At 38.5% G+C, this 20,904-nt stretch overlaps 1 protein-coding gene and 1 long non-coding RNA gene across 3 annotated transcripts; one reads left to right on the top strand and one right to left on the bottom strand.

The window, feature by feature from the left end:
• Positions 1-1,025: 1,025 nt before the first annotated feature.
• Positions 1,026-10,881, bottom strand: dlx4b (distal-less homeobox 4b). Of its 2 annotated transcripts, XM_034194266.1 has the most exons (5): positions 10,399-10,881; positions 9,557-9,750; positions 8,103-8,356; positions 2,557-2,561; positions 1,026-1,041 (listed from the first exon to the last, which is right to left on the bottom strand). In XM_034194266.1, the coding sequence occupies exons 1-3, from the start codon at positions 10,727-10,729 to the stop codon at positions 8,111-8,113; spliced, it is 771 nt and encodes a 256-aa protein (XP_034050157.1). In that variant the 5' UTR covers positions 10,730-10,881; the 3' UTR covers positions 1,026-1,041; positions 2,557-2,561; positions 8,103-8,110. The 2 variants fall into 2 exon arrangements, with proteins under 2 accessions (XP_034050157.1, XP_034050158.1); XM_034194267.1 differs by lacking the exons at positions 1,026-1,041; positions 2,557-2,561 and having other exon boundaries at positions 8,097-8,356.
• Positions 3,167-19,310, top strand: LOC117531252. The gene is made up of 3 exons (XR_004566591.1): positions 3,167-4,202; positions 4,973-5,887; positions 19,103-19,310. It is a non-coding gene; the product is annotated as an uncharacterized LOC117531252 (long non-coding RNA).
• The last annotated feature ends 1,594 nt before the right edge of the window (positions 19,311-20,904 follow it).

Genomic DNA, 20,904 nt, shown 5'->3' on the forward strand with positions numbered 1-20,904 from the left:
TAAGTAAGAGATTATATTTCCACACTGGTGCCTCGGGATCTCCCAGTCACAGGTGGTACAGTGGATCCGGAAAGTATTCAAGGTGCTTCACTTTTTCCACATTTTGTTATGCTACAACCTTTTTCCAAAATTTCTACTCACAACACCCCATAATGACAACATGAAAAAAGCCTTTTTTTTCAAATTTATTAAAAATAAAAAAGAAATCACATGTACATAAGTATTCACACGCTTTGCTCAATACTTTTTTGTTGATGCAACATTGGCAGCTATTTCAGCCTCAAGTCTTCTTGAATATGATGCCACAAGCTTGGTGCACTTATCTTTGGGCAGTTTTACCCAATACCATCTCTGGGCCACGACGTTGTTGGAACCACTATGATCTTGGAACCAGTACGTTCTTGGAACCAGTGCGATCACGGTATCATGTGTATTGATCCACTACAAACTACTACAATCTTGGAAACACTAGGATCTCGGGAGCCGTTCATGTATTTCATATGCAATCATCTCACTTAATATTTGTCCTTTCGTGCTAAATTTATTTATTAATGTGATGTTCTTCACCTAGAAACCATTCAGTGTTAGTCTCAATGAGTATGTTTCATTATTATTATTATTTATTTTATTTTATTTATTTCATTTTTTTACAAATTGGAGCCCGTTTTTAACGAAAGGTTTTGTGGCACTGACTCTATCGGCGATAACCTTTGGTCCCCCATGGTGACTGCGCCTCGTGACAGAGGAGTACTTTAAAGCTCCTTAACGACACTGACATTAATTGGCCTTTATCCCTTTCCTCCATGTGGCAGATTCCGAGGTCTCCAGTTACCTTCAGTGTGCTGTTGATAAAATTCAGTATATGATTCTTGAAGAGAACTACGTGAAGAACACATTCAAAAAATTGCGGGATACATGTGGTACCAGGAACGTAGTGTTCCAATGTCACTGGATTAATAAATGTCCTACAGAGATTATAGTGGTTTCGTAACCGTAGTGGTTCCATCATAGTGGCTCTGAGAACATTTTGTTTTGAGGTCTCTAGAAACCTCTCCAGTGATGTTCAATCGGATTCAGGTCTGGGCTCTGGCTGGGCCACTCAAGGACATTCACAGAGTCGTCCTGAAGCCACTCCTTTGATATCTTGGCTTGCTTTGGGTCAATCTGGGGTCAAGAGCGCTCAGGAGCAGGTTTTCATCCAGGATGTCTCTGTACATTGCTGTATTCATCTTTCCCTCAATCCTGACTAGTCTCCCAGTTCCTGCTGCTGAAAAACATCCTCACAGCATGATGCTGCCACCACCATGCTTCACTGTAGGGATGGTGCCTGGTTTCCCCCAAACATGATGCCTGGCATTCACACCAAAGAGTTCAATCTTTGTCTCATCAGACCAGAGAATTTTGTTTCCCATGGTCTGAGAGTCCTTCCGGTGCCTTTTGGCAAACTCCAGGTGGGCTGCCATGTGCCTTTTACTAAGGAGTGACTTCCATCTGGTCACTCTACCATACAGGCCTGATTGGTGGTTTGCTGCAGAGATGGTTGCCCTTCCAGAAGGTTCTCCTCTCGCCACAGAGGAATGCCGGATCTCTGACAGAGTCACCATCGGGTTCTTGGTCACCTCCCTGACTAAGGATCTTCTCCCCTAATTGCTCAGTTTAGATGGGCAGAAGAGTCCTGGTGGATCCAAACATCTTCCATTTATAGATGATGGAGGCCACTGTGCTCATTGGGACCTTCAAAGCAGCAGAAATGTTTCTGTACCCTTCCCAAGATTTGTGCCTCGAGACAATCCTGTCTCAGTGGTCTACAGACAATTTCTGTGACTTCATGCTTGGTTTGTGCTCTGACATGCACTGTCAACTGTGGGACCTTATATGTAGACAGGTGTGTGTCTTTCCAAATCATGTCCAATTAACTTAATTTACCCCAGGTGGACTCCAGTTAAGGTGTGGAAACATCTCAAGGATGACCAGTGGAAACAAGATGCAGCTGAGCACGATTTTGGGCTTCATGGCAAAGGCAGTGAATACATATGTACGTGATTTTTTGGGGTTTAATTTTTTTCTATTTTGAATAAATTTGCAAAAATCTATAAAAAAAAAACAACAACAAACAAAACAACTTTTTCATGTTGTCATTATGGGGTATTGTGTGTAGAAGTTTGAGGGGAAAATGAATTTTATAAATTCTGGAATAAGGTTGTAACATAACAAAATCTGGAAAACATGAAGTGCTGTGAATACTTTCTGGATACACTATAAACGTGGCCCGGGAAAGGGAAGTCTGGGGTCCCTTGCTGGAGCTGTTGCCCCTCAACCCGATCCCGGATAAGCAGTTGATGATGAGTGATGAGTGAGTGTATGTAAATAAAAAATCTGTCCACTTTTTATTTAAGGGATAAAAGGTTTCAGACAATGCAAAAAACAGTTATTTAATTAGGTTTTTGTTTTTTCCTCTCTTTTATTTTTAATTTTTGAGTTATATCATAGATGACTGTTTTTGCATTTGTGCACTCAAAACAAGAAAGGAAAAAAAAAAAAACGCTGTTTTAAAACTTGAAAATTATGTTTTGCATTCTAATTATTGCCTAATTTTTTTAATCACATATGAAAAGCCACATTTGATTTTTGTTGTTGCTTTTAATAGGAATACTTAAGCATCTCAAAATTATCCTTTACTTTCTATGATGAAATCTTTTACACACAGAGCTGGTTTTGAAAAGAAAATTAAAAGTTGTCAGTAAAATAGCACATTTAGAAATGTTCTACTATTCACTTTCCAATAAAAAAAACAAAAACAAGCTGTAAGTTATACCTTTTCAGAAGAATTACAAACCTGATTTGAAAGTTTGCATCTGAATACAGAATTCCACAACTCATAATCAGTGAATAAAGAGCTGATCAACATGGTGTTTTGTGGGATAATTCATTCAAAATAAAAAATAAATAATTGTAAATGACATTAACATGAGATTTTTTTTCATTAGTCTTTATTGTAGATTATTTCATATTTGGAAGCTTTTCATTTGTTCCACAGCAATAGAATGTGTTAAAAAAAAGAACGTCATGTGTTGAATTTCCAGATTTTTTTAAAGACCCATTTGGATTCAGTGGATTAATTTGAAAGCTGATGGTGATTTTAGGCTTACCCATTCCTATAAATTGTTTATGAAAATATTTTCCTCTGTATGAACTTCATTATTTATTAATTTGTGATTTAAAAATTTTTAAAATGTGCATAAATATCCTATGGACACATTTTCAGTGTATTTCTTTATGTCAGATCTGCCACAGAACAACTTTTAACATCAAATTAAAAAAAAAAAAAAAACACGATAAACTTTGCACACATTTCACCTAAAATGTGAAATGTGCCACAGCACTTGACGGTGTTTTGCCTTCTTGTTTGGCTGAACTCTACACCAGTTGTCTGTGGTGTCAGTCATCGTTTCGGCATGTTGCTCTTCAACCTGCTGATGCCACAGAAGCAGTAGATTACTTTGCCTTTTGATATCAACATGTGTACTTCCCTCGGCGGCTCCCTCTGCTTGTGTGGCCCCGCTTGTACATCGTCAGGGTAAACATTTGTGCAAGAGACAAATGTCTTCGCTGTGCGTGTGTGGGCTGTTCAGCGTGGCTCAAAGAACACTAATAAGTGGACGCGGCCATCGAGGTGGAAGTGAACTGCTGAACCTGAATGTGATCCAGCACGGCACCCTAAATAGAGCCGGAGTCCACGGCTCCTGATCCTCTTTGCTCCCCGACACATCATCAGTGTGGTGTCAGCGCTCGTCTCTGGGGTGCAACCGTTCGGGTTGAGATGGAGTTTGGGAGTCAAATGCATCCATGGAAAGACTTCCAGCAGCTGTCTGGGCCAGGCTGAGCCTCTGCTGCATTAACATCACTCACTCTCACCATTTTGTTGTAAACGCAGATGAAATGACGGCACAAAGGCATCTTTGACAGCTGTGGACTTGTGAACCCCGACTGACCTCAAGGTTGTTCTCAGTGCCGAACTTTCCCAACGTGACATCACCTTGACGAACACTCTGAAAATTTGGTTTCCACATATCAGCTTGAATGAATGATGCAGAAAGACAAATGGTAACATTTTAGAAATCAGATGCTGGTGTTATTGTATTATGCTGATGATGCTGTGCAATTCATCCCTCTTTTCAAATTCTGTTTCCAAGCCACTGGGAGTCAATTCAGGATGATTTTTGGTGTTATCCAAGTCAGACAGGCACGGTTTATACTGTTAGTTGCCTACAATATTAATTTATCTGCCGTTCAACAGGGCAGAGTTTGTGATCATCTCTGTCTGCATACACAGTAAATACAGCAGCGGTTAGATTTCAACAAAATGTCAGGGAAAAGGCAATTTGGTCAAGGTAGTAAAATCCGGTTGCAGCCCAGTCTCACGCCAGTTCGGTGATGGCATCACGAAAAGTACATTCATCTATTGGTTTGTGATGGGGGCACGAAAATGGGATGCTTTCTGTGACGAGGGTACAAATTCATTTTGTGACAAGGGAATGAAATATGGCGTGGCAGGGGGGTCTTGGGAGTTAGGGTTAGAGTTAGGAGAAACGGAAGATTATAGATAGCGCTTTTCCTGACAGGGGCACGAAAACAAACGTGAGACTCGGTGGATTGCGGTGGGGGGTGGCGGCAACCCTCCCATTGAGCCACTGACCAAAGTCTTGCATAAACAAGGCCTGATGGATGAGTACTGTTGCATGCAGAATTAGATTAATAGAGTTTAAAATAAAAAGATTTAACCCCCCCCACCCCCCAAGGTGTTGAGGAGAGAGTTAGTATTTAGTGTCCAAGCCTGTCTTAGAATGCAGGAAAAAGGGTATAGAATTTTAAAATATTCAGGGGGATGGGTGCATATGCCTCCAGATCTGTGATCCGATTACCGATCCTCATCACTGTTCTTTGATCTTGAACTTTGATCCAAATTTCTGAGCTCTTTATCCTCATCACTTCTCTTTAATCTTTAACTTTGATCCTATTTGCTGGACTCTTCATCCTCATCACTTCTCTTTGATCCTGATTATAACATCAAAGACGACATTGTCCCCTTGATCATGATCCAGAAACAGAAAAGGTAAGTCAGTGTCTTGTTCTCTGACATGTCTGTGCATGTGCTGCTGCCACACCACATGCCATCTTTAAGTTTGCGTCATGTCTCGTGCTACATAAAACCACATGAGGACAGTTCTAGAGAGAAGCTGCTCCCAATTCCCCGACATGTCAGATCACTCCTGTTAATAACAATAATCACCCGAGAGACCAGCTTTGCCATTTGTACATTCAAGGCAACTGGGAGTTAATAACAACCTATTTTCCCTTCTTATTGCTACCCGGCAATTAAAACTCATCAGACACCTCATATGTGATACCCCCCATCCACAGCACTGATACAGTCGGACGCGCCTTCAACCCATCACCCAAACCTCCCGCCCCCTCTTCTTACTGTGTCTATTACACAAGGAGCCTTTTCACTTTCTCTTCAATCTGCCTGCATGATAATTGGCCCGGTTTGAAAGGTCCTACTCTATCTGTCCAACTCCACCAGCCATTATTCTAATCTGAAGATGTGAAATTGCCTATAATTTCCCTGATGCCCACGTTACTTTGTTCAGCAATGCTCGCCTCTTCTTCCCCGGCCCTGTGTGTTAACAAGGCACATAATGATCAGGAATGAGGAAAGGGCACCAGGCTGTGTATATATAAAGAAGGAGATGTTAATGTAACACAATGCTTGTCTTGATGTGAGAGAATCAGCGTGGAGGAGTGAAAATACGGAGCTTGATATGGCTTTGTTACGGCTGCTGAAGGATTTTCACCTCGTGCACAAAGCTTCAGCTCCCTGACTGAGGTAGGATTGTGTGCAGACTGTACGTGCTCCAACACGGTGGTGCATTTTGTTTCTTCTCTTAAATGCAATGCAGCATGAAGCGTCCCTGCTGGGTTTTCATGCTGCTTCTAGATCTATTGGCTACAAAAATGAATAGTACTCACGGTTTACAGACAGTGAAGCATCAGCAGTCCTAGAAACATTATCAGATGTCATGACCTTTTCAAGATGACATCACACTTGGAAAAACTACACCTGGAGCAGGGACGGACCGACTCCTGTTTCAGACAGGCTGATGCACATGTTTACATTCAGCCTGCTGAATTAAAAACACACCAAAAGGAAGCCCAAGCAACTTCTGTGGACTGTTCACCTGCAGGACCCACAGAACAGCACGAGCCTTTCTTTAAATAGTTAGAAGTGTAAATCAGTGCAAGTGGACATACAATGTAAACTGTTTTCTGGTAGAATCACAATTTTTATTTTGATAATTGTGTAGCTTCATGACTTTTTGGACCCCTTATTGATGTTGTGGTGGGTGTGTGTTCCAGCTTGACATTCATTTCCTATGTGATGAATCTATAACAATGACATCTAAAAGACAAAACATATTATGACAGTACTGTCCAAAAACCTAGCCTTGATAAAAAAAAAAAAAAAATATATATATATATATATATATATATATATATATATGTTGCCAGAACAAAAAGTGTCTGAGTGTGTGTGTGTGTCTTTGTATACAATACTGTGCAAATGTTTTAGCCACATTTTCATACAAGCATTGAAAATTGCAAAAACCTGATAACTATAAACAAAATGTGTGATTACTCTAATTTAATTAATTTAATGATAACATGAAAGCTGGGGTCTATTTGCATCTGATGTGTTGGTATATGTCGCATCACAGTATAAGTCACAGAACCTCAAAAACTATTTTACGGATAATGTGACTTAAAGTGTAATTGTGTTCTACAATCTTTTTAATATTGCATGATCATTTGCAACTGTGTTTGTGTGGTGTTCTACTGGGCAGTACACTTGCAAAGAAATGATTGTTATTATTATGGAATAAAAAAATATGTAGCTCACATAATCACTTTTGTTGGAACTGATTTTGTGTTGACATGCCAGTAAAAAAAAGGGGGTGGGAGCATCAAACACTACTTTGATTATAACTCTGGGATGCCAAACACTTTTGGACAGCACTATATATATATATATATATATATATATATATATATATATATATATATATATATATATATAGTTGCACAGATTATGTGACATCACCACGTGCGTCATATGGTCATGGGGTCCAAAGGCTCGGAAACATGCAACAAAAAAAAAATAAAAATAAAAATAAAAAATAAAAGCGAGTTTTGTGTTTAAGTCCAATTAATATTTCAGGGAAATAATTCTGGTTTACCACTCTAAACGTCACGGAGCCTGGTGCTAAAAAAGAAACTCCTAAAAGTACTATTACCTGAAATATTGTTATTTTTTCACAAGGTGAAAGAATATTTTTCTCTTAACACATGGCGTATCGCTCTAACAAATGTATATAAAAAATTGTATCTTACAAATGTGTACCCGTCGGTGCAGACTCCAGATTTAAGATAATTTTAAAAGGTCGAAGCCAGATTCAGCAGTGCGCACCGCTGTGCGTAAAAGGCTGGCACCGCTTGTTCCTTTTTGTTTTGTTGTTGTTTTTTTCTGGTTTAACTCTGCTTGAATATCTCCAAAAATCTGAAACGGTTCCTCTTGACCACAGAATGAGCTGTAGTTATTTGATATAGCTGAAAAAAACACGCATCAACTGGTGATCCAGTAGTATCAAAATATTTGGCACTTAAACCTGTTTCAGCAACAATCTGGCACAAGGGATTAACAATAAAAACAATTGCAACAATTTATTTGCATAAAGTTCCGAGCTGAACCATGAAGCATAAACTCTCTATGAATCATGTATTTTTATCTTATAAAATAGATGCACACACTTTTAAAAATACCTTTTCATCCAAAGTGTTTAAAACTGCAGTCCACAATTCGTCGAGTTTGTTACAAAAAAAAAAAAAAGAATAATAATAATAAAAAACACTTCACGTCCGAGTAAATTGCTGCGGATTGTCAGTGGAAGAAGTGGTGAAAAAAAAAAAAAAAAAAAAAAAAAAAAACGCATTCAAATCGCAAAGTCGCCCACATTAACAGAATTCACTTCTTGATTTTTAGTCTTGGATGCGCTCACATCATCTCAGGCCGTGACATCGCATCCTGATGCGCGTGGCGGTTTGGATACCAATGGCCAAAAGTGTTCACGTAACTGTTGGGGTGCACCGGGGCTCCTTTGTTTGCCATCGACACCTCCCAAAGATGGGGCGAGCAGGAAGAGATGGAGTTACTGCCGTGGAGATGTTCTCCCTCTGGACCGCTGCCGTGCTTCATGATCTTTTTATACTTGGAGCGTTTATTCTGAAACCAGATTTTCACCTAAGAAAGGAACAAACATATTAAAAATAACCTCGCAAATTTCTTTTTAAATCCATAATTAAACTGAACTATCATTCACTAATGGGCTGAGATTAACTCCCACCACCACCACCAATTTTCCGCCTAACGTGCGCAATACTAACCGTTAATCAAGATATTTTGCAGTTTTCCTCTTTTATGACGCATGAACGTGACATCAATTATATTGAGCTCATTGCATAGAAGTCCAAACTGTGGTAGTGCAGTGATGCTAATTTATAAAGCTACAAATATTTACAAAATCCTTCAAAGAGCTTACTAAAAACATTTACCCAGTGCAAAACGAAGCAGCAGCTGCTGAACTCCTGAGGGATTAATAAAAACGTTCAAGAGGGAAACAGATGTGTTTATTAAAAAAAAAAAATCTGTCAGACTCCTGAGTTTGTGGTGAAATAAAACAAAAACACAAACATACAGAGCAGAACATCTCATAAGCTCTCCTTTTAAAAATCTCATTTAATATCACATCATAAGTTATAACACAGCTGCTTGTTTCCCTCTAATTATGTTTACATATCTTAATTATTTTGAATGGGTCGTTCTGTATATTTCCTTCTAAACGTGCGCGGTCACGTGCCTAAAAACAATGTTTGCCGATTTTGCATCCACAAATATGAATTTCATTTGGAAACAAGCACTGCGTTTCTAAATCGTATGCGTAATTATGACGCATGAGCGCATGCGGGGACCCCCGCTCTGCAAATCAGCTGAGGCCGTTGTTTAAACAGTTTAAGCCGCTCGTTTTGCGGGCCCGGAACGCGGGTTTGATCATCCTTTAACTGCAGTCGTGCTTCATTCACTGAGCACGTCAAGGATGACGGCGCACAATGGAAACACAGCCACCAAATTAAGTCCGGTAAATAAGGCACGCATTAAGGGATTGTCGTACAAATCGCAACAATTTGGGTTTTTCATTTGATCTCCAGATGAGCCCTGATCCTTAAAAATAATGTGAAGAGTTTCTTTTCATCCAGAGAGGTATAACTAACAATACTAAGTTTGCTGTGAGTTATATGATTTGTAACATTTTGTCTTATACTGTCCAATTACAGTGCACTTTTTGGATCAACATGCCTATTAAGGTAATTTAGCAAATATAAAGTGTCAGGTTTTTTTGTTTGTTTGTTTTTTCTGAGCTCCACACTGGATTTCAGTGCCCACCTGTGTCTGTGTGAGCCCCAGTTTGGCCGCCAGGTCGGCCCGCTCCGGTAAGGCCAGATACTGGGTCTGCTGGAAGCGCTGGTGCAGAGCCTGCAGCTGCAGACTAGAATAGATGGTCCGAGGCTTCCGAATTTTCTTGCCTTTGCCGTTTAGACGAATGTCTCTATTTTCATGTATGGTGGACTTATCTCGATCTGATAAAACAGGAGATAAAATGCAATTAAAAAAATTTGCATTTAACTTTTCAGGCAGAGTTATGGAGCAGACTTTTAAAAAAGGAACTGAACGAGTGTGCTTATTTATTTATTCATTCATTAATTTATTATTTTAATGAAAGGCCTGCAGAGCACACAAGCCTCAGGGCCTGAAAACCCAAATTATTTTTACATGCTGTCACATTAAAGCCACATGGGAATTGATCACTTTTTAAATTATGCTTAGTCTTTTCTTAAAATTTTAGATTAAAAATTCTTGAATGTATTTATGCATGATTGTGTGATTTGAAAAAAAAAAAAGGAGGGAGGAATTTAATATTGGCAATAGACAGCATTTAAATTCACAAAGATGAAAGGAGGAATCGTTTTTTTAACGTGCAGACAAAAGAACTTTTACACGACCATTACTGGAAAATTATAGTCAATAAAAATGGCCCACGTGCCTTCATAAAACAGAGGGATGCATAGAAGAGGTGATTAAAAACTGGGCGTCATTTAAACTCGCTCGACATCATTTGTAGCATTAAAAAATGTTATAAACTTTCAAGTGCCATTTCCCCCCTCTCATTAGAAGACTTCGTCCTGTGCGTAATTGCGCATACAATTTGTGATCGATTTTTCACATACCTGCGTGTTCTAATCTGCTGTGCGTCAGATTGCTGTTGTGATTGCTGTGCTGGTAACTCATGTACGCGGACGGGGGATGAGCGTTCATCGCACTTGGGTAGGCGTAGCCCAAAGAGCGGCCGTAAGACGCGTTCGCGGGGAAGGGACTTTCGTGCTGGGAATGCGCTGCACCGTGTAAGCCATGCACGGGGTAAATATGAGAAAGTCCGGGGGAGTGCTGCTGGTGCTGCTGGTGGTGTTGCGGGTGCGCTGGATGTCCGTGGCCAAACTCCAGAAAGGCCGATTTGGAGGGATCACGCAAACTGTCAGACATAAAACCCATAGACATCATTAACACGCGAGTCCATAAATCCGTCAATCTGAAGGTTTCATGAGGAAAAACCTGCAACAAATCCACGGCGGAGTCCAATTTGCGCAAAAGCTTCTCCGCAGTGGTCTGCGCAGCGCATGTTCGCACCGGTTTTAGGAGTTGTTAAAAAAGAAATCGAATGAAAACGACAAGGATCCTCCTTTACATCATCGGTGGAGCTGACACGGTTGTTCACACACCTTCTACCCGCAAGAGCCTCAAACACGCACTGGCTTCGTCTGTGATCGGCGCGCTCTGATTGGTGTTCAGCAGCCAGCTGTCACTGAGCTCCACCATCCGCTTCATTAACATAACTCACAGACCTCCTTCGATATTATTTCATCTTCTCACGAGATAATTGATTAAAATGAATTTATTTCGTAATATGCAAAATACAAATAAAATATATGGATAACACAATGAAGTGTAAACACTTATTTCCATTGTAACTTAAGCAATAAAAACTTTAAAAAGCCATTAATTCATGCCAGAAATCCACACTGACAGACTGGCACCGGACGAACTGGAGATATTTGGTTGAATAATGAATTCTGCGCAGTTTCAAACAATCATTCTCACGTTTGTTTCCAATCTACTAGCTGTAAAAAGCAAAGGTCCAGACTTTGTCGAAAATATCTGACAAGAGTACTGATGCAGTATTTATAGAGTAGGGATGGGCAACTTTTATGATGAGGAAGGCCAGTAAAATCCATTGTAAATTATTAAAGGGTCAGACTCCATATTATACCACAGAATAAAATTACCTAATTTGTAGCATGTTTTTTGTTGAACAACACATTTGGTTGCATGTAATTGTGTTTTTAAATAAACAGCACATTAATTTATGAATCTGCTTAGAAAAAGGTTATGTGTGAAAGCATCATTTTACTTATATAAATTTTGAGAGCAGCTTTTTAGCATTAAACACAGAAAAGAAATAGCTTATTTTTTAATCAGACAATAATTAAAACATTAAATTTAAATATATGTAAACATACATTGCAAATTATTCAAATAAATAAAAAAATATGCTGGCATATTTTTAATTTCAGGCAAATTCCAAAGTAGTTTCTGTAGTTGTTAATTTGAAGTTAAAATCTTCTTTAGATTGGGGTGCCTTTTGACTTTATTTAAAAAAAGTTCTGTGCAAAATTTACCTACGTACAAAATGATCAAGTGTGTTTTAAGTAGTTGTTAATCATAATTTCCTCCTAATCATTATGATATATTAACTAAACACAAATGTTGAGCCAGAGGTTAATGTTTGTTTTCTAACTCTCATGGGAAAATTTTAACATCTGCAAAAAAGTACTTAATGCGATATCAAGAGTGGCACAATCAGACATAAAACATTTTGTGAACACACACACACACACACACGCGCACACACACACACACACACACACACACACACACACACACACACACACACACACACACACACACACACACACACACACACACACACACACACACACACACACACACACACACACACACACATATATATATATATATATATATAGTGCATTCAGAAAGTATTTACAGAACTTCACTTTTTTTTTCAGCCTTAATCCAAAATGGAGTAAATTCATTTCCCCCTCAAAATTCCACACACAACACCCCATAATGAAAATATGAAAAAGATCATTTGAATTTTTTTGTAAATTTATTAAAAATAAAACACTAAGAGATCGCATGTATGTAAGTATTCACACCCTTTGCTCAATACTTTGTTGATGCACATTTGGCAGCAATTGCAGCCTCGTCTTCTTGAATATGATGCCACAAGCTTGGCGCACCCATATTTGGGCAGTTTTGCCCATTTCTCTTTGCAGGACCTCTCAAGCTCCATCTGGTTGGATGGTGCTGCCACCATCATGCTTCACTGTAGGGATGGTGCCTGGTTTCCTCCAAACATGATGCCTGGCATTCACGCCAAAGACTTCAATTTTTATCTCATCAGACCAGAGAAATTTGTTTCTCATGGTCTGAGAGTCCTTCAGGTGCCTTTTGGCAAACTCCAGGTGGGCTGCCATGTGCCTTTTACTAAGGAGGGGCTTCCATTTTCCCACTATGCAGGCATGCAGGCCTGATTGGTGGATTGCTGCAGAGATGGTTGTCCTGGGATGTTCTCCTCTCTCCACAGAGGAATGCTTGAGCTCTGACAGAGTGACCATCTGGTTCTTGATCAACTCACTGACTAAGGGCCTTCTCCCCCGGTGGTTCAGTTTAGATAGGTGGCCAGGTCTAGGAAGAATTAGATCTGAACTTCTTCCATTTACAAATGATGGAAGCCACTGTGCTCATTGGGACCTTCAAAGCAGCAGGAATGTTTCTGTACCCTTCCCTAGATTTGTGCCTCGAGATAATCCTGTCTCTGAGGTCTACAGACTTTTCCTTTGAATTCATGCTTGGTTTGTGCTCTGACATGCACTGTCAACTGTGGGACCTTATATGTAGACAGGTGTGTGTCTTTCCAAATCATGTCCAATCAACTGAATTTACCCCAGGTGGACTCCAGGTAAGCTGTAGAAACATCTCAAGGATGATCAGTGGAAACAAGATGCACCTGAGCTCAATTCTCGCCTGTGTGGCAAAGGTTGTCAATACTCATGTACATTTGATTTCTTAGTTTTTAATTTTAATAAATTGCCAAAAATCTTAAAAACCTTTTTCATATTGTCATTATGGGGTATTGTGTGTAAAATTTTGAGGGGAAAAAAATTAATTTACATTTTGGAATAAGACCATGTCCTTAAAAAATGTGGAAAAAGTGCATCGCTGTTAATACTTTCTGAATGCAATATATATATATATATATATATAAAACATTTTTTTTTTCAACATTGCGTTCCAGTATCCAGAGCCACTATCACACAAATTTGGAAGAATGATAGGTCCTACAGTGTTAGATGTCTTTTTCACGATCCAGGTGTTGATTCTCTGCCTTAAAATAAATAAATAGCAGCAACAGTTTTGCTGCATGTTAAATGCTGTTTTTGGTTGCACCAAAGAAGAGGTAAAATGCATAAAAATTAATCTTATTCACATTTTCTTTTGCACAAAAAAGTCTCCATTCACCAGTTGAGTTGCAGAGAGAATGATGATCCCTTAATCCCTCAGTTTTAAAGGGTGCTTTAAAAAGTGACCACATATTTCTGGTTAAAGGTCAGGTTGGGTGCATAAAACAAGGAAAACAAAATGTGTTAAAACACTGAGGGGGGAGAAATGCCTGAAGATGTGGTGCAGGCTGCAGAGTCAGCAGAACTAAACACCATCCCCACATTTCAGCTCAGAGTGAATCCACAGGTGGAGCAGAGCACTGTGGGAGGAGCAGGCTCGTGCACTGCATGTTTTTAAGTTTTGGCACGTCTCAATCACCTTTATGTCTCTGCCACAGGAGCAGTTAGTGTTTGCAGAGTGCAGTGCTGAGCTGTTGTTCAAACCTATCATTTTGGTCACGTCGCTCCTGCAGCTGCAGCACGGTGACCCTGCAGCAGCAACATCAACATCAGGCCTGCCGAGGACTGGAGCTGCTCCAGAACCCCACAGGCTGCAGCCAACCAGAACTGACCCACAAATGATCATAGCTTGTGGGGAAAAAAAAGATTCAGTCACAAAAGTGTGTGAGACCAGATCGGCCTTGGAGCTGAAAATCCTGACGCCCAGCACACTCATGATGACTGAGATCATCGGTTCTGCCAAGGAGGTTATTTGATCACAGAATTGGTTTCCTTTGTTTGCTTTTGTTTGACCGAACGACTCATCATCACAAAACCTGCTGCTGGAACAAACAATGTCATGAAGAGGTAGAACCCGTTCAGTTTTGGAGAGGACCAACATCCAGATTTGGAGCATCAAACCCCCCCCCCCCCCCCCTCACACACACACACACACACACACACACACACACACACACACACACACACACACACACACACACACACTTTTTTATTTTTCTTTAGTAAGTGCTTCTCTCAAACTTTTTTTTTTGTCAATTCATCAAAAAAGTTTCAACAGCTTTACAGGAAATCTGGTGAAATAACCAGTTTCACAAAGAAGACCTGGTTTGGTTTTAATCAAGTAACCACATGTATATTTTGGAACCTTTTTGTTGCTGTTGTTATTCGATATAACCAAACATTTTGAGGTTGTCCAGACATTTCAAACAATTTCTCAAAATATAAAATTTCAGAGAATGATATGTCATATGTCTCAAGAGGGGGGAACCTACAGTATTAGATTTCGGTCCTTATCAGGATCCAGGTGTTGATTCTTGATCTTAAAACCAAACCCCACCCCCACCCCCCACCCCCCCAAAAAGGGGTTATCTCATATTTTCAATAAATTTCTGAAACATTTCATGCAAATTACATAACCTATTTCAGCAACAGAGAAGAATTAACTGAGGTGTGGATCAGGATCCAAATGTGTATCTTTTTAAAAAAGAGACATTTTCTAGACCTTTCAGACTGTTAGAGCCTGTCACCATAAAATTTTGTAGAATAATAAGTCTTATCAATCACGAGGTGTTATAAATATTATTATGATTATACAACTTTGAATTACTTTCAAAAACATTGTTTTGTTGTTGTTTGGGTGTGTGTTTGGGTGGGTGGGGGGTGGATGATATGGATTCTGGTCGAGATTTTGCAAGACAGAACTTTTTTTTGGCATTCACATCAATTTGTGTTTTTGATGACAGAAAATTCTGTAAAATAATCCATTCACTCGTAGATTATCTAATTTACAACAATAACTAATAATCAGTCATTGTATAATGTAATATTTGAAACACCGAATCCTTTTCTTAATGCTTGAAGCTTAAAGCTTTGAAACACTTAATCTTTTGCATTTTGAACATTCCAAAAACATCAACCATATATTTTTTTTAAACTTGAATAATTTTGTTTCAAGCATTTAACAGCAAGAACACATAAAACATTTTTATTGAGTCAAGAATTTCAAAACATTGAATAATACTCTGAAGCAATGGATTCATTTGTAGTGTTTCAAAATAGTGAATCCTTTTCTGAAGCTAATGAATCATTTGCCATTTGGTAGACTGGTGTCCTGTCCAGGGTGTACCCTGCCTCTCGCCCTATGACTGCTGGGATAGGCTCCAGCCCCCATAACCCTTAACCCGAGCAAGGGAGTATAGAAAATTAATGAATGACTAATGAATCTTTTGGTTCAAAGTTTCATAAACGATTTGTTTCAGCTGTTACTGCGTAAAACATTTCATGACGGGTTTAAACCCAATGTCCCCACCATTAGCTACACTTCCAGCATTCTTTGAGTACTTCTCTGATGTCTGTTGGGATTACTGCAGTTGTCCACCAGTGACAGAGAGATTTCTCTTTTTCCATTGGGTGCAGGTTTGTAAGATTATCACTGGGAAAGCAGGTCCACAGAAAGGTCTCACTTTTGGACAGGTGGGTAAAACCCATGAGGACATGTGGATTTTCATCCAGCTGATCATCAGAAGCATGTGAATGTTTCAAAACTGTGGCAAGCCAAGGTGTGGGCACGAGATCCATGAGCCAGAGAGGAGTTATTTGAAGTTTGTAATTATGTCTGCCTTGAAGAACAAGGCGAGTCCTGCCGTTTCAGGGCAGGGATAGGTCCTCGGAAAGGCTGCCTTCATGCATGCAAAGGGAAGGCGTGCGGGGAAAGGTACGCCCGAGCGTGGCCCAGACTTACTGGCGTCTTCTCTTGCACAGTGCACATGGGTGTACATCTGCAGAGGCGTGTTTAAATATGCTGCATAGGTGTGTTCTGTCTCTGCTTTGCACACACACCGGTCCGTTTTGTCCATCACGCTGCTCTGACGCAGAGTGACAGCATTCCTACAAACCAAGTGCACGTTCCCAGGCAACTGGTGCAGCAGTGATCTTCGGTACTAGCACATCGTGTTCTACAAGTAACGCTCTGTGTGCACCTCTCAACTGAGTCTCGCTGAGACTGACAGTCCTTGACCCGGACGGGGTGCCAGGATCTATCAGCTCACCACATAACACACGAGATCAAAAGCGCCACTTGTCATCACGGCAGCACACTGAGGCAAAAGAGGAAGTTTCACAGAATTATTTGCTATTTCCACCAAGAAGGTTTTCACCCTTAAACTGGATGGCTGGATTGTTTGCTCCCAGGATTACTCAAAAATAAAGCATATTGATGTCATTCTTTAAAATTTGGTGGCAGGATGGCGCATACTTTAATTTATTATGAAATGATGCATAAACAATATTTTCTGAAAGTAAAATAAAATAAATATCATATGCATGGTTGAAGGGATTGTTGTAGTTTGGCAGCGATACGCACCCTACGGCGTGCACCTCTGCATAAACTGCAAATTTATCGTGCCAACCTGTTAAGCTGTGAATGAGTTATTCCCTAGCATCAAGCCATGCAAAAATAAAAATAAAGATAGACCATGATATGAACATTTTACATATACTCATGTATAAAAGAACCATTTATTGCTGAATAATAAACATCCAAATTACAAATACATGACATACAGCACTGTGCAAATGTTTTAGGCACATTTAATGCATCAAAAAGGCATAGAAAATTATGAAAGCCTGAAAAATATTCATAAATAAATTAAATGTGTGATGAATTTCAACTTTGATGATAATCAACATGATAGTTGAGGTTGTATTTCTGAGTGATTTTTTTTTCTTCTTTTTTTTTTTTTGGTATGAAAGTTGCAGGACCTCAAAAACTATTTTCAGAAAAACACGATTTAAAATGGAAGCAATCATTTTTAACAATTATTTTAATATTTCATGAGCATTTGCAACTGTGTTTGTGTGGTATTCTAATGCCCAGTACACTTACGAAGAAGTTATTATTAATATAGAATAAAAAGTATATAGCTCACATGTTCACTTTTGCTGGGACTGTTTTTTTTTTTTTTACTGACTTATTATTATCATTATATAACTACTATTATATAAATTATTACATAACTAATTTTGTGTTGAGATGCCAACAACAACAAAAAAGGAGGTGGGGGGGATCAAAAATTACTTTTCTAATAATTCTGGGGTGCCCAAAATGTTTTTGCGCAGTACTGTACGTGTGAAACTATTGTGAAAGTTTTGGACTAGCAACAGCTCAAGCGTGTGTGTGTGTGTGTGTGTGTGTGTATATATATATATATACACACACACACACACAAAATCACAAATGATCACCAGCAAAAATTTAACAGCAATTATTCAAATGATAAAAACTGTAATTACACAAACTGTTGTAACTATGCTGTTGCCCATAGCAACAGGTTATGCATAAATAAAATCACAGACCAAGATATTGAAATTTCCACGCATTATATTCACCTTCAAAGTGACCGAGTTATTATTTAACAACAAACATATCCAAACACTTGGCAGAAAGATTAGATAACAGAGTGGTGAACATGACTGTGCCAAGTTTTTTTTTTTTTTTTTTTTTTATAATTGTGCTGCTAGAATCAAATTCAAAATGAACATATATATTGAAAAAACAAAATGTTGTTTTTGTACTTTTTTCAATTTATACTCTTTCCATTTTACACAAAGTTTAAAGTATTTTGGAGACTGTTTCGTAGTTGGCTTTAGGTAATTATTTCACAGATATGCATTGTGAAAGGTCACGGTTTGAGACCTTGTGCGTTCCTTGGAATGAGGGATCCAGGAAGGCGTCCGAGACGAACCATAATATTCCATCATTGTGACGTAATCTCGTTTAAACCGTGGTGAGATTTTCAAAATATCAGAAAATTGCTTTTTGTTTCCCTGTTGCAAATTTTGAGATAATTTACTAATCCTTTCATTTCCTCAGAAACTGAGCGGCTACGTGTATATGGCAGTTTGTAATGTTGCCGTGCCTGCTGTGACATCACTGTGAGGTTTTGCAGACATGTTAAGGTTGTGTTAAAATTATACCCTGGGCACGGTACAGCTGTTTTTACATGTCACATGGTACAATTCCTGCACGTTCCACCATCAAACCACAATCACATTCATCAGCGATCATGAATTCTCCGGTATTTCTCATTCATGTTGACGCTTTTGAATATTATTCTGTATGTTTCAGCATTTTGGGGTATGATTTTTTTTTTTTTTTTTTTTTTTTACCAAAATCATAATGTTGGCTTATTTTTAAGAAGGAAAAAAAATAAAAGTACTTGTAATGTGAGAGATTTCTTAAAATTGTTGTCCATGCACTTCTGTAACACATGCTGCCATTCAAACCTGATGTTTTTCCATTCTCTCTTTCTCCCCCCATCAACAAAGGTGATGCAAACAAAAGAATTCAGGTGTTTTCCTCTATATGATTTTTTTTTTTTTTTTGCCTCAGGAAACACAAGGAAGCAGAGGAGGAGACGGAGCAGGAGAGGACGACCGGCCTCTAATCTCTGCTCCAGGCACCATCAGACAGAAACTATCTGGAAGGCCCATCGTCTCATTCCTTAAGTGCAGCCACACCGCTGCTGCTGCATGTATGCGTGTGTGTGTGTGTGTGTGTGTGTGTGTGTGTGTGTGTGTGTGTGTGTGTGTGTGTGTGTGTGTGTGTCTCCTGGCAGCCTCCAAAGACCCAGAAAGTTCACCAGTTTGATGCTCAACATCACTCATGTGTAAACGTCTTGTCTCATACTGATCAAATGTTAATGCTTGTGATCAGGTGATTTAAAAATAATATAAATAAAACAGGCCTTCTCCCTTATTACCAGATATTTTCATGCAGTGATTCATATAACTAGAGATAGTTTGTGCAGAATCCTATGAATATCCATGTGCACGCACAACCCGCATTTGTCATTCAGCATTCATAATGGAGGCTTCGGGTTAGAATAAGAATCAGAGGAATATCAGCTTTTAAATTTTTAAATTTTATTTTTTTCTGGTTACACAATCTGCCATTGTCTCTTGGTGACATGATCTCAGTGTCCCAGCTGACAGTTATGCGCTATACATTAATTATTGTGTGTTGCCTTTCGTGTGATTAACTGCAAATGCTTCATGAGAATAACCTGCTTAATATTCATGTTTAAAAAAATTACTGTAATTATTAATGTAAATCTACAGTTATATTTTTTTTCCCACATGAAATTTTCCAATTTTATTTTCTTTAAGTAAATTAGGTGTCCTTTCTTCATTTATTATTATTATTATTTTGTGACATATGTTTACCGTTAGTGCTCATAGTTGAACTTCATGCTTTCGATTTTGTTTCTTTGTATAGTGTTGTTATTCAGGCACAAGTATGATTTGTTAAACTGAGTTTTAATCATCTTATTTCAGAATTATTCAACTGCAATTCGGTTGGCTCCTCAAAAGTCAGTTAAATTGTACTTATTTGATTGTTTTTGAACAGTATTATGAATAACAGATTAAGCTGACAATTTAAAAAAAGAGCTTGGCAGAGGATAGGGAAGTGTGGGAAGAGCTGCTTGATCTGCTACCACCGCAATACTTACCCAGATAAGCAGCAGACAATGAATGAATGAATGCACTAAATAAAAAAGTCCAGTTAAATTGAGTTCAATCAAGAAATTTGTGATCTTATTATACTTTGTAAAAATATTAGGTATTATTTAAAAACAAACAAACAAAATGCAGTATCTGCAGCAAAATAAGCTTATAACAAAGCTTGGAAATTAATTTAGAAATTTAAAACACAAAACCCCCTCTCTTACACATATATTAATAAAGCCCCCCTCCCCTCAGTGTCCTCATTACAACATAAAAAAACTATCATGAACTGTTGAAAATGATATACTTCAATGATTTCATATTCATCATGATGTAGGTAATATTATGGAAAACAGTGACAACAAAATACAACATTTTAATTGATTTAACTGAAGCATCATCAGATCAGCAGTTTCGTTTTTCATCTCCAATTCCCACACTGAAAAAGAGAATAGTTGAACCAACTTAAAGGAATTGTTTCAATTGGTAACATCTAAATTAATTAAGTTGTTTGAACTTAATTTAATAAGTTAGATAAACTATAACATACAAACTTAAGTTCAAACAACTTAATTCATTTAGATGTTACCAGTTGAACCAATGTAAATAATTGTTTTATTTGGTAACATGTCAATGAATTAAGTTGTTTGAACTTAAGTTTGCAAGTCAGAGTTGATCTAACTTATT

This window comes from Thalassophryne amazonica, chromosome 18, assembly GCF_902500255.1.
Source record: "Thalassophryne amazonica chromosome 18, fThaAma1.1, whole genome shotgun sequence".
Lineage (NCBI taxonomy): Eukaryota > Metazoa > Chordata > Actinopteri > Batrachoidiformes > Batrachoididae > Thalassophryne > Thalassophryne amazonica.